At 39.1% G+C, this 12,070-nt stretch overlaps 1 protein-coding gene across 2 annotated transcripts in view; it reads left to right on the forward strand.

Moving 5' to 3' along the window:
- The window catches only part of SLC35D1 (solute carrier family 35 member D1), a 50,056-nt gene that overhangs the window by 9,617 nt on the left and 28,369 nt on the right, over positions 1–12,070 (forward strand). For both annotated transcript variants that reach the window (XM_032426532.1, XM_032426540.1), the window contains one exon: positions 1,593–1,685. In XM_032426532.1, the coding sequence (XP_032282423.1) occupies positions 1,593–1,685 (93 nt within the window). The remainder of the gene's footprint in view (positions 1–1,592; positions 1,686–12,070) is intronic.

The following is a 12,070-nucleotide window of genomic DNA, read 5'->3' on the forward strand; positions in this document are numbered from 1 at the left end:
GTGTGTGTGTAGGCATCCTCTACTTCCTAGATCATAATCATGTCGGGGAGTGTGTGTGTGTGTGTAGGCATCCTCTACTTCCTAGATCATAATCATGTCTCTGGCTGACGGGGCATCTGTTGTTAAAGGTTGTTTTGTTCTTCTCTGGCCTTTTCCTTGCTGCTTTAGAAATGAAGCACATCTTTTCATTGATGCTTGTGGTGGCCTTGGCAATCAGTTATTTGGTTTATCTGAGAGGCAGTATGTCCACGCTGAGTTGCTGTTAATAAATCAGAAATTTTATTACCTATAATTTCAGGACTGCTTAAATCATGGCCTTTGAGCTTAAGTCATGTGGCATAAAGACAGTGCTGCATTTCAGACCTGAATGCAGCTGTTGAGTTTAAAAAATTTCTAACTTTAAAGAAATCATACAGATACTACATATTTATAATGGAAGTAGTAGAAAGTGTAGAAAAGCAAGAAGAAGAAAATCTAAATCTCTCTTAATTCTACCATCAAGTGAGCAGCACAGTTTTGGAGGATAAGTGTGTGCACGCGCATGTGTATGTGCACACTTAACTGTATACAGTTTTAAATGAAAGAGCAACTTACAATGTTTTCTAACCTATATTTTTCATTTAGTGCAGTTTTCTGAACATCTTTCCTTGTCAGTATTATTTAACATTTTTAGTGGTTGCATAATATTTCATTGTATGATTGTATCCTCATCTAACCAACTAGTTTTCTGTTGTTGGATATTTGTTCCCAGTTTCTCAAAGCTGCTTTTGAGAGGGTAGTTTGACTTTTCACATCATTCAGTCATCTTACATCAGAGAAGTTAGGCAGATATGATGCCCCCATCCTCACTACTCCTTTATCCCCATCCTGCCCCCGTCAAACTCTTGCCTACTTTTTCAGGTGACTGCTTCTGGCTGAATGTCTTAGAAGTGTGTGAATCAAAAGTGAACCCAGATTTCTCATAGGCTCCCTGTGTTTGAAGATGTATGTGGTTCTTTTGTTGTTCCCCAATAGCCGAGAGCACAACGAATCATACTTTTGGGAATTGTAGATAATCTTCATTGTACTTCACATGTACATTTTCAGAAATACTTCACTGGCAAGTTATGTCTGTTTGTGTTGGTCTAGGTATGAGTGTGTGTGTTGGTACCTACCCATCTATCTCTCTTAAATGGCACTTTGTTATGGTTCTGAAAAGTTCAAGACTGAGTTGATGACTTTTGATTCAGTTCTGGAAAGGAAAGGGCTTCAGGATTGTGTTTATATAGAAAGGCATGTATATATTCAAAATAATGTCTTTCCTGCTTGCTGTCTTGAGGTAGCCAGTTGATGTTATTTTTATTTCTCTGATTTTAAGCACTCCATGAATTTATCTCAAATTTAAAGTCTTGTATGTTTGCTTTTTTTTTCTTCCTTTTGAAAGCTTACGTTTTTTCTTAATGTTTGCAAAACCTATGACTTGGCTAATTTGCTGTCTATATTGTGGGGGAGCGGTGTGTGTGTGTGTGTGTAGTGGGAGTGGTATTCTGTATAGGGTTGTGTATATCTGTCTGCTAGAACCAAATGAAACACCTAATTATTTACTATTCTAGGAGCTGGGAAAATATGGTCTGCTCTATTACAATGCACTGTTCATGATTTTCCCCACCCTGGCCATGGCATATTTTACAGGAGATGCACAAAAGGTAAGACTTTCTAATTATGATTTAATGGCTTATTTTTTGAGCTGTATTATTACCTATATCCACAAGATAGACTGTGGGGTTGTTAAAAAGTAATGTGCTTATTGAGTGACCAAAAACTGAGAGCTTGTTTTTTTAGCTTGCTAATGTCATGCTAACCTTTTTTCTTGGCATAAGTATTGGATAGTACTAAAATGGCTCAAAATAGCTTTGGCTATTAACATAAAAATAGTGCACACCAACTAGTGTCCTTCTCTTATGTGTCAGAAGGCTAGAGGAAGGAAATTTTTACATTTCTACTAAACTACAAAATAAGAATAGTGGCAGACTATCCTAGAGAAACAAAAAATTATGAATTAATAGAGTTCTTCAAACCTAAACAAAATGCTTGGCTTTCTAGAAGTTCTCTGCTTTATTGTACATTTGTCATGCTGGCTTAAATCCCAAGCTGGGTTTTTTCCTCAGGAGATATTTAGCACCATGTGGTAACTTAACTGTATAAATGGCAGCTAATATAGTAGTTTACTCATTTTCTAAAATGATAGCTAAATAAACCCAGAATAGAGTAGCAAATAAATCCACACAAGAATTTTTCTTTAAAACAAACCCATATTCATAGGAGAAAAATTGACACCATTTTGTTAGAATTCACAAAATTTTGCAAACTGAATGGAACCCTAGAATTTTGCCAAGTTTCTGTAACAAGATTTCTTCTAATGAGTCCTCTGGCTAGTAGTTTCTTCAGCATAAATGTGTCGGTTATTTACTCTAATGACAGTGACAATTCCCACATATCAGTGGGAGCCAAAATAAAGAAAAGGTTTTGAAAGTAGTTAGACTATTAAAAAATTGTTCTTCAATCAAAGATAGGAGAAGACCTTATAAAGCTTATAAAGGTGCTTTGTTTTATTCATCAAGAGCTCTTTCTTTTAAAAAATTGGCATAGAGGGACGCCTAAGTGGCTCAGTTGGTTAAGCGTCTGCCTTCGGCTCAGGTCTTGATCCCAGGGTCCTGGGATGGAGCCCCGCATCGGGCTCCCTGTTCAGTCGGGAGCCTGCTTCTCCCTCTTCTTCTGCATCTCCCTTGTTGTGTGCTCTCTCTCTCTTTCTCTCTCTCTCTCTGACAAATAAGTAAATAAAATCTTTTAAAAAAATAAAAAGATAAAAAACTGGCATAGATCATCTTGAACAGGTGTAAATGTTTTAATGAACTGTGACCTGGCTGCCAGCAGACCTAAAAGTGACTCTAAAGTAGGAAATGGAGCTGTTGCTCTGACTAATAAAGAGTGTTGAGTAAGTATTTTGTGATTGTGAAAAAAGTAGGAAGAGAAACTAACATTTATCGAGTCCCTATTGTGTGCTAGTCACTTTTTATATGTGTAATATAACATAGTCCCCAGAACAGTTGTAGAAAATTTGAATTATCTCTGTTTTACCAATGTGGAAATAAGGGTTCAGAGAGACTTAGTCCCTTGTCCAGTGCCATACTTTCTGTGGTGGGTACAGTCAGGGTTTAAACTCTGGCCTAACTCCAGAAGCCATGGTCTTTCCACAGTGTTCTCTCTCCCTCTAGGAGACCCTGGCGGAAGCACCTCTTACTCTTCAGCTTTGGGGCAAGAATGTAATGTAAAGTAACCAGGCCCCTCATGGCAGCATGGATGGTTCCAAATCTTGAGGCCAATCTGTACATGAGAAAGTTGGAAGAATTCATGTGGTTAGATATTTTATAGACTTGGCAAAGATGCAGTTCTCATTAATTTGAAACTTTGACTAGTAGCTTGTAGCTACTTGGAAAAATTGACCAAGGGAGATATTTCTTCATTCCAGAGTGGTGATCATTTAATTAGAAGTTATCTGCCAGGTTGTAGTATTATCATGCATATTTGAAAGTTCAGTAACATTCAACTTGAAATGCTTCGATATAATTGAGAATGTTTACTCAGAGTGAAAAAAGTTGCTTTGTCACCTATATTAGGATGAGGTTTAGATTTTCCTCTTATTCTTTTTTCTTTTTTATGCAGAGGAGTAGAATTTGAGGAATCTTTTTGTTGTTTCCAACAAAGGTGCCAAGCAAAGGTCAAGAAAGGTTTATTTTGGAAGAAATACTTCTTTAAGAATGACAGAGTTCACCTAAATACTTTCAAGTTGGGATGATAAACTAGTGGAAGCTGAATTTATTGCTCTGAAATCAAACCCTGTCAGCGTTTTTGGTTTCACATAAATGTTTATCTTCACTCTTATTATTAATTAATATTGTTCTTATAAAACATTTACTGGGGTGTAGATGGACACCTTGGCTGGCAGTCTTATAATATTTTTTTTTCTTAAAATTCTCTCCTTCACATGCTGTCCTTCTGACATTCTCAAATGGTTAAGTGTTACTGTATGTCTCACTGTGTTAGGCTCAGGTGATAAGAAAAAAAGATGAATTAGATAGTTTTCTTGTGTTTGAGGACCATACAGTTGTCTTGGGGGGTAGACCTGTCAACATCAGAGCAATGAACTGTTACAGGTTCTGTTGGAGAAGTGTTTTGGGGGCATCGTGGAATGTAAAATGGAAGTGGGTCAATTCTGTCTCCTTGTTGAGGATGAAATGCCTCATGGAGCTTTGCCTACAAACAAAATTAAAATATAAGTGATACGAATAATCAGTGTTGTTTTGATAGGTTATAAATTACATTTGAAACTTAGGAAGTGAGAATTCTGTTTGACTCTGTTTGACTCTAAATTCCTTGTGTGTTGAGGAGACAAGATACTGCTTCACTTTAAGTTCAATTCAGATGAGTATTTCTCAGCATCTTCATTGTGCTAAGAAAGCTATATGTTAAGTTCTCTTGGGAGTATATGAGAAATATGACATAGTCCTTGCCACACGAGGGAGATGTTGGCATGCTACAGAGATGGGGTAAGATCTAGCACCAAAGTGCATGCTCATCAGTCAGTACAATAAATGTTTAGGTTAGGAAGAAATTGGTGTGGGTTGAATATCAAGATTGGCTTTTTAGAAGAGATAGGGCTTGGTTTTCTTATCCACCAAATGCAACAAGTAATGCTAACCCGTGCTGGGAGTTGTTAGAGATACAACTTAAGTAGTTGATTGGTTTGCTTTTATTACCCAGCACAGAAGCAATGTGTGGAAGCCACAGATGACCTGACACATCAAAGAGGCTCATGGTATTCTGTAATACTGGAAGATCAGCTTCATAGTAGTCAGTAGGCCGTCTGTCTGAAGTCTTGGCAAAAAGAGTTTCATATTACAGAGGGGGTATATGGCAGGATTTTGTGTAAGAGTTTTCTAGTAAATCGGGTTCATTTGCAGTATGTATCTTTTAAACTTGTGCTTTTCCTTTAAGACACATATGTGTATAAGTAGACGTGCATGTGTGTGTATTTTTTTTAAGAATGGACGCTTTTTTTGTGGGACAGTTTATCATTAAATAAAGCTGTTCCCATATTAACAACTTGAGGCTACTTCTGGCCTTTAGGAAGATTTTACTTATAAGGTATGATGCCTTGTACCTGACAAGATGCTTCCGCATAAATCATTTTCCCTTATCCTTATTGTATTACCTGTGAGGTAGGTTGTTATTTAATTTGTAGAGGGTAAGGACATGATTTAAGGTTCCACAGTGGCAGAGCAGAACTAGAATCGGTCTGACTCCAGAGAGATCTCTTACTGTTCGCCTGACTACGACTCTCAGAGCCATTCACAGCCTCACTGACTTATATTTTTACCCCTGTTTGGGAATTCCATGCAGAGCTTTCTTACAGAACAAGCCACTGAATGTGAGAAATGCCATCAGAGTAGTATTAGAAGTGCAGTTTCTGCAGTTTGGTCTTGTTGGTACTTAATCTTTTACAAATAATTATATTTCTTTTGTTCAACAAATATTTACTGAGGGTACTGAGTGCTTTACTCAGGTGCTGTTCTAAATTAAAAAAAAAAAAAAGACATGTCCTTGTTTAAAGGAGCTTGCAATCCAATGGGTGACATCAACTAAACATAAATTGTATCATAAGAACTATGAGGAGAGCTAGAACAAGGTGGAGAGTGACTGGGAGGTGCTGCTTGGGATAAGGTGGTTAAGAGAAAGCATCTTCATCAGTTTCATTTGAGCAGGCATTGAACTGAGACTGAGACCAGTTTATGTGGCTCTTTGGAAGGAGTCCTCTAGTTGGAGGGAAGAGCGGGTTCTAAATGCTGAGGTGGGAGTGCTTAGCTTCTTCACAAGGAGCATTTTCTGAGTAGGTGAATACCAGGAACATCAAGGTGTGCCTTGAAGGATGTGGAGGAGGAGAAACAAAAGGTACATTCTAGGTGGAACTAATATGAGCACAGGCCTAGCCCTGGGGACCAGCCTCTTCAGTATGCTTAAAGGGTGGCTGTCAAAGACATTGGAGAACTTCGAAGAGACCTTACAGAGCATCTCGTTCAAGCCTCTTCTGTCACAGTTGGGGAAGTCGGGGCCCAGAGAGGGCTCAGCACTAGAACCCTGATTTCCTACTCTCACTTCCCGCCCCCCACACACACACACATCATCCCCTGCTTCCTTCTAAATTGGGACAAGTGCTAGATACAGGAATTTGAAGTTTACTCTGCAGATATGATGAGTCCCTAAAAGTTCATGACATAAGAGGTACAATGGAAAAATTGGGGGCAGAGTGCAGAAGCAACATCCAGTTGGATGAAGCAATGAGTAACATCCAGTTCGTCCTTGACCATTGTCTGATGTTGGATAAATCCCTTCTTCTCCCCAACCCTGCTTCGTCGTGTGTAAACTGAGTAGGTTGTATCACCTGATTTGGTTAGTTTTCTAGGTAGGGCCCTTTCCTGGGCTGAGACAGAATTTCTAGGAGCAGAAAGCATGCCAGTGTGGAGATGAGGCTGTTGCTGTTTTGATGGTTGGTGTGAGCCTGGCTGCTCCCTGTCTCCTGAATACCAGTGTATATGGACTTGCTCTCATCTGTTGGACTCCTGGCTTTCTTGACCCAGAGCCATTTTGCGTGGAAGCTCTGTATGTATTATATGAAAAGATCAGCAAGATAAAATGTTAAAGCATGGTGTAAAATTGCATATGGTATGCTACATTTTGAATAAAATAGAAAGGGAAATATAAGACTATATATACATATACATTTTATTCGCTTATTTAGTAAAGAAACTCTGGAAGAATATACACGAAACGAATAAAGTAACCACCAATTAGTGTGTTAGCGTGTGTGTGAGAACAGAGTAAGTATAGAACAGGAATGGGAGGGAGACTTCTCACTACTTACCTTTTTATATTTTTTTGATTGTAGAGCCATGTAATTGTATTTTAAATTACATTTTATAAAAGGAACAGTAAGAGAAGGATAAAGTTTTTCTATAAATAATGACTATCCTATGATGAATCCCAGTTTAAAATAACTGGGGGTGGCGGGACAAATTAATTTATTCTCATTATTCAGAGTTGCACACTCTTGACCCAGGATGCAAATTGAAGCAAAATCAGGTCCCAATTGTTTTTCTCAAAATCTCACTGTTAACTTTAGAAGGCAGAGGAGAGGAAAGTTTCCTGTGTTAGGACAGGAATCCAGTAAGAGGGCTCTGAAAGATCAGCTTCCCAGGGAGGCAGGGGTTCTACAGAGCAGTTGATGGGGCTGACACAATCTTTAAGCAAGAATTGAAGGCCAAGGAAGGAAAAAAACTAAATTATCATAGACATTGAAAGGCAGGATCCAATTGAACAACTTATCCCAGTGAGCACATAATGCAAGTCCTTGGCAAAGCTTTCTGAGAAGCCAAACCTGTGTATGTGAGTGTGTGTATGTGTAATTTTTTAAAGACGTTCTCAAAGTCCTGGCTTTACCAGAAACCAACGAACCAATATAGACAACATTTAGTTTTTTTAAAACATGTCTTCTAATTTTAAAACATTCTCTTGCTTAAAAAACGGTGTATTTAAAAGCCAGCTCAGTGTTCATAAAAGACATCTAGTTAACATAAAGGTAGATCAAGCATCAGTTGATGAGTGGCTCTCCAGAGTGTCACTTATTACAGACTGTGTTTAAACTTGTCAGTTGTTGCCTCCAAAAGGGAATGTGTGCGGCACAAAGGCAGTGATTCACAGTCACAGGAACTGGAACCTGGCTTTCTGACAGCCTACCCTGCTAGGTGTTCTCACGTAGGGATGGAGGAACAGACCCCTTGCTGTAGATCTCACAAGGCCAGTACTGTAGTTGCTGGTACATCGTATAATGTCTTCATTATATCACTGCTTAAATTACATGGCTCAGATGAGTTTTACAGGAAAAGTCGCTGCGTGGATGGGCTACGTGGAGGTGTCTCTTACTAAGCATTGCTGACTAAATAATGAAGAATTTTAGGCTGTTGGTTTAGCCTGTCCAGAGTTATTAATCTTTTCTGGGTCACTCTGGAGACCATACAGACTGATTCTCAAACCCTGAGTTGTTATTTGCACGTAGACCGGTCCCTTCTGCTTTCTGGGCGTTGGTGTCCTCATACGTGAAACAAGTGGGTTGCATCAGTTACTCTTCAGTGAGGAATGGCTCTCTCTTTGCCCTATATGTTGTTTGACAAGGTAATGTGTTTAGCCATTCTTACCTTTGAGAATAGGCCTTTTTCACTAATGAAAGGAAATGGGCCTATTAATAAGCTGGAGTGTGTGGTTTTGCCATGATATGTAGATCTTACACGGGTGGCAGAGCCTAGTGAGACGAGATGGTGGAGGCAGCGGGAGGAGGCAGAGCAGACGTGGTGGCCGGTCGTTCTGGTGGTGCAGAGGGCAGGGCAGGCAACCCAGGACCCTGGCTTCTTGGACTCGTCTGGTTGTCCCATGGTAGGCAGGGAACCATGGAAGCCATTTGCCCCACATTATCTTCTGCCTTAGGAAGTTTCCTAGCAGTTTACTTTCTAGGATAAGGTTTTAATTTTTTTCTCAGTAGTGTTTTGGGAAAAGAATTTTCCAAATAGAATGCTGTCATTCATCCACTTTTTCTTCTTTACCATGAAGTTTAAAGGCTAAGTGATTTGTTCATTTTTAGACTTCATAGTAAACAGGTTTCAAAACTTGTGAGGTATTAAAATGCGTAACAAAATATGCATGCTTTGGATTTTATTTCAGATCTCAATTAAGTTGGTGACTCTTGGCTTAGCACATTTTCTTGGGAGTGAGAATGTTACATCTAAGACTCAAGTGTACCCTGAAATTATTCCATGCTTGCTAGATCAGGGGTACTTCCGTTACCCTGTGCTCATTGTAGACGTTGCCGCGTAGTCCCAGCACTGCCTTGCTAAGCCTGGACATAGCCTCAGACTGTTCACTAAGGTGATGGTTCAGACAGCCGGGTCAGTTGATTAGAGCTGGTATAAGATAAAATCTGTATCCCTAGATTAGATTTTATTGATTATGTTGTTGATTATGTGCTGTTAGTGCCTAATCTTACTCAGATATTCCCTTTCTTAATTTCCTTAACCTAAGCAACTAGAGAGCACATTTTTTTTTTAATTTAACTTTTTTTCTTTCAAATATTTTTATTAACTGAAAGTCTCATTCAAACCAAATGCCTAGTTTTAGGAAGTGGTAGATCCATATAAGCCATTTATTTGCCCATTGATTATGCCACGTTCTTTTCATGTCTGTGGTGTGTATTGGCTTGTGGTATTACCTTACACCACTAGCACCTGTAGAACCAGAGACTTTGTTCAAAACAGAAAGCCTAAACATCTTTGTATGTGCAGTCTAATCACAGCTACCACTCAGCCAAGATTGAGGATTGCAGGCCTTGTGGCAGGGAGCCCATCTAGTTCTGTGTCACACAGAATGACCAAGCAGGTCCTTCTCTTCACAGTGGCTCTTTTATTAGCTTTCTCTAGAGGCAGAAGTTTGGCTTTAAATGTTTTTTCCCCCCCTCCTGATTAACAAAATATATGTTCACTGTGCCCTCTGTTTTCCCTGTCTTAGAGAAAAGAAAAATTTGCATGCAAATCTGTCATTGAGAGATAACAGTGATGGAAGTTTAAGTGAATAATAATCTCTTCTGTGTGTGAATTTTGTGTAAAGTGCTTGCATTTCGTTCTCTCTATTGATTTCTCACAAGAGGCAGTTGGAGCAGACTGTTGTCTATATTTGTAATTTAGGCAGAGGCTTAGAGAGGTTAAGTGACTTTATGATGGACTCACAGAAAGTTAATGGCAGATTTAGAATTCAAACGCCCACTTTTTGACTCCGTGATCCAACAACAATAGCCATGTGAAGCTATCTAGGAGAAAAAATAATAGAAAGATGATGGGTTATAGAGCTGAGCAGACACGTAGTAGCTGGATAATTTTAGGAAAGTTACCTAACATTTCAGAGCCTAGGACATAATAGGCTCTTAATAAGTAGTAGCTTTGATTGTTTTTTTATGCCATCTTTATGATAGGGAGAGTAGATTCCACTGGACTGAATAGTACTGTTTGGGTCAAACTCTGCTTGCAAATGGGTGCTGCTTGTTCTCTTGCAGCCAGAGGTCCATTCCTGTGACAAAGCAGAGGAGTGCAATAGGCTGCTTTTGCCAGACTGGCTTTCTCCAGAAACAGGCCTAGTATTTAGGGAAGGAAAATAATCCCATTAGAATTGTTTTTCTATTTTTGAATTATTTGTAATTGGAATCATGTTCATGGGATTTATTTTAGTATTCTACAGATATAGTTATTATGTTCCCAAAGGGGACTGTGCAGCATATATTTGGGGCATTTTTCTAAATAAAATTTAATGCTCAGTGTAGAGAGCCTTAGGCTTGGAGTATATAGACTCAGGACTACCATGTATTAACTGTGTTACCTAAAGTAAGTCACTCGTCTTCTGGGGATAAGAAGGCCTGGCCTATCTACCTCACAGGGCTGTCATGGGGATCAAATGACATGATGTATACAGAAGCATTTTGCAAACTACAGAGCATTCCACAAATATAAAGGTAGTCATGGTTCATTCCTTCGTTTATTAGCAAACCTGACTAAACTGTCTTCAGCATAGTGCCCCCAAGGCCAGCTGTGGAGCCTGGCACATGACTGGGGACTTAAATGTCAAAATGTACCATGACAGCAGAGGAGATATTTAGAGCTAAGGCAGGAAAGGAGCTCAGGTGTAAAGAGAGGTTTATTTGAGGCCTTTGCCAAATAACTGATTTCTTTCCACTCCTAGGTCACTGATAGAAAAAAGAATTAGAAGTGATGTTTACACATAATAACGGACATCACTTACTGAACTGGACGGACCTTCTTCATGTCAGGCATTATATCCATATTGTCTTTAATTCTGATAACAACTCTGCAAGATGGGCCTTATTATTCCTCTTATGTATGCAGAAACTAAGGTTCAGTGAATTCTTATGGTCCATCACACCAGCTTTATTCTCTTAGTGACTTTAGGGTAAAAGAGTAGCTTATCTTGGAAAGGAGGATAATTTAGAGTTGAGGAAGGTTCTTAGGCCTGAGATTTCTTTTGTGTGTTTCAGCTTGAGTGAAGTAAGGTGTCTCCTTTTGAAGCTGATCTAACACTAACAGGCACCCAGTTTAACCTCCCTCACAGAAGCTAAGGCTGGTGTAATGAAGCAGTGGTGAGCCGGTGCAAGATACTGCGCTTCTGAAGCCCGGTGTGCTGCTTGTTTAGGTACCGTGGCTTTTCCTGCTGGGTGCCGGTAACCCTCTCAAAGATACCTCTTCTTGTGCTCACCTGCTGGTTTGCTGCGTTATGCCTTTTCTCTTTAAAGAAAGAAAAAATAAATTCAGTGCAAAAACTAATGAGTTGTATGCCAGTAAAATGACCTTTACCATTTTAAGAAAATTTAAAATTACATAAATCTATATAAAATTATATAGATTTAATATGAAACTTGAAATGTATTTAGTAGCATATACAGGTAGGTATGTGGGTGTATTAAAAAGTAAAGTTCACCTCATCTGCCTGTAGAAGATGATGCTAAACCAGGGAGCATGGATATTTAAGTCACCTCAGCTATTTGTGCCTAACACTTGCAAACACTTGGAGCTAGGCAGAAGTGACATTTGACATTGCTCCTGCTCTCGAGGAATTTATATTCTTGCTGATAGAGGCTGGTCTCCTGAGTTCTAGGTCTGTGTTTTATTGTGCTTTAATGGTTTCTCATCATACCATGTTTACAGGTACGAAAGAGCATAACATATTCTTTATTCTTTATCCTTCATTCTCTAACAAAGAGTTATGGAACACTTTCTGTTTGCTGTCACTTTGTTAAGCACTGTGGTCAGGGAGATAAACCCTGAAGGCATTCACCGTGTCTGGATAGATCACTGACCACGTACATACAGATACAGAGAGTCACATACATACATGTACTTCGTCACATACATGCAGTGTCAGTGAT

The sequence above is a fragment of the Phoca vitulina genome, unplaced genomic scaffold (assembly GCF_004348235.1).
Source record: "Phoca vitulina isolate PV1807 unplaced genomic scaffold, GSC_HSeal_1.0 scaffold2, whole genome shotgun sequence".
NCBI lineage: Eukaryota > Metazoa > Chordata > Mammalia > Carnivora > Phocidae > Phoca > Phoca vitulina.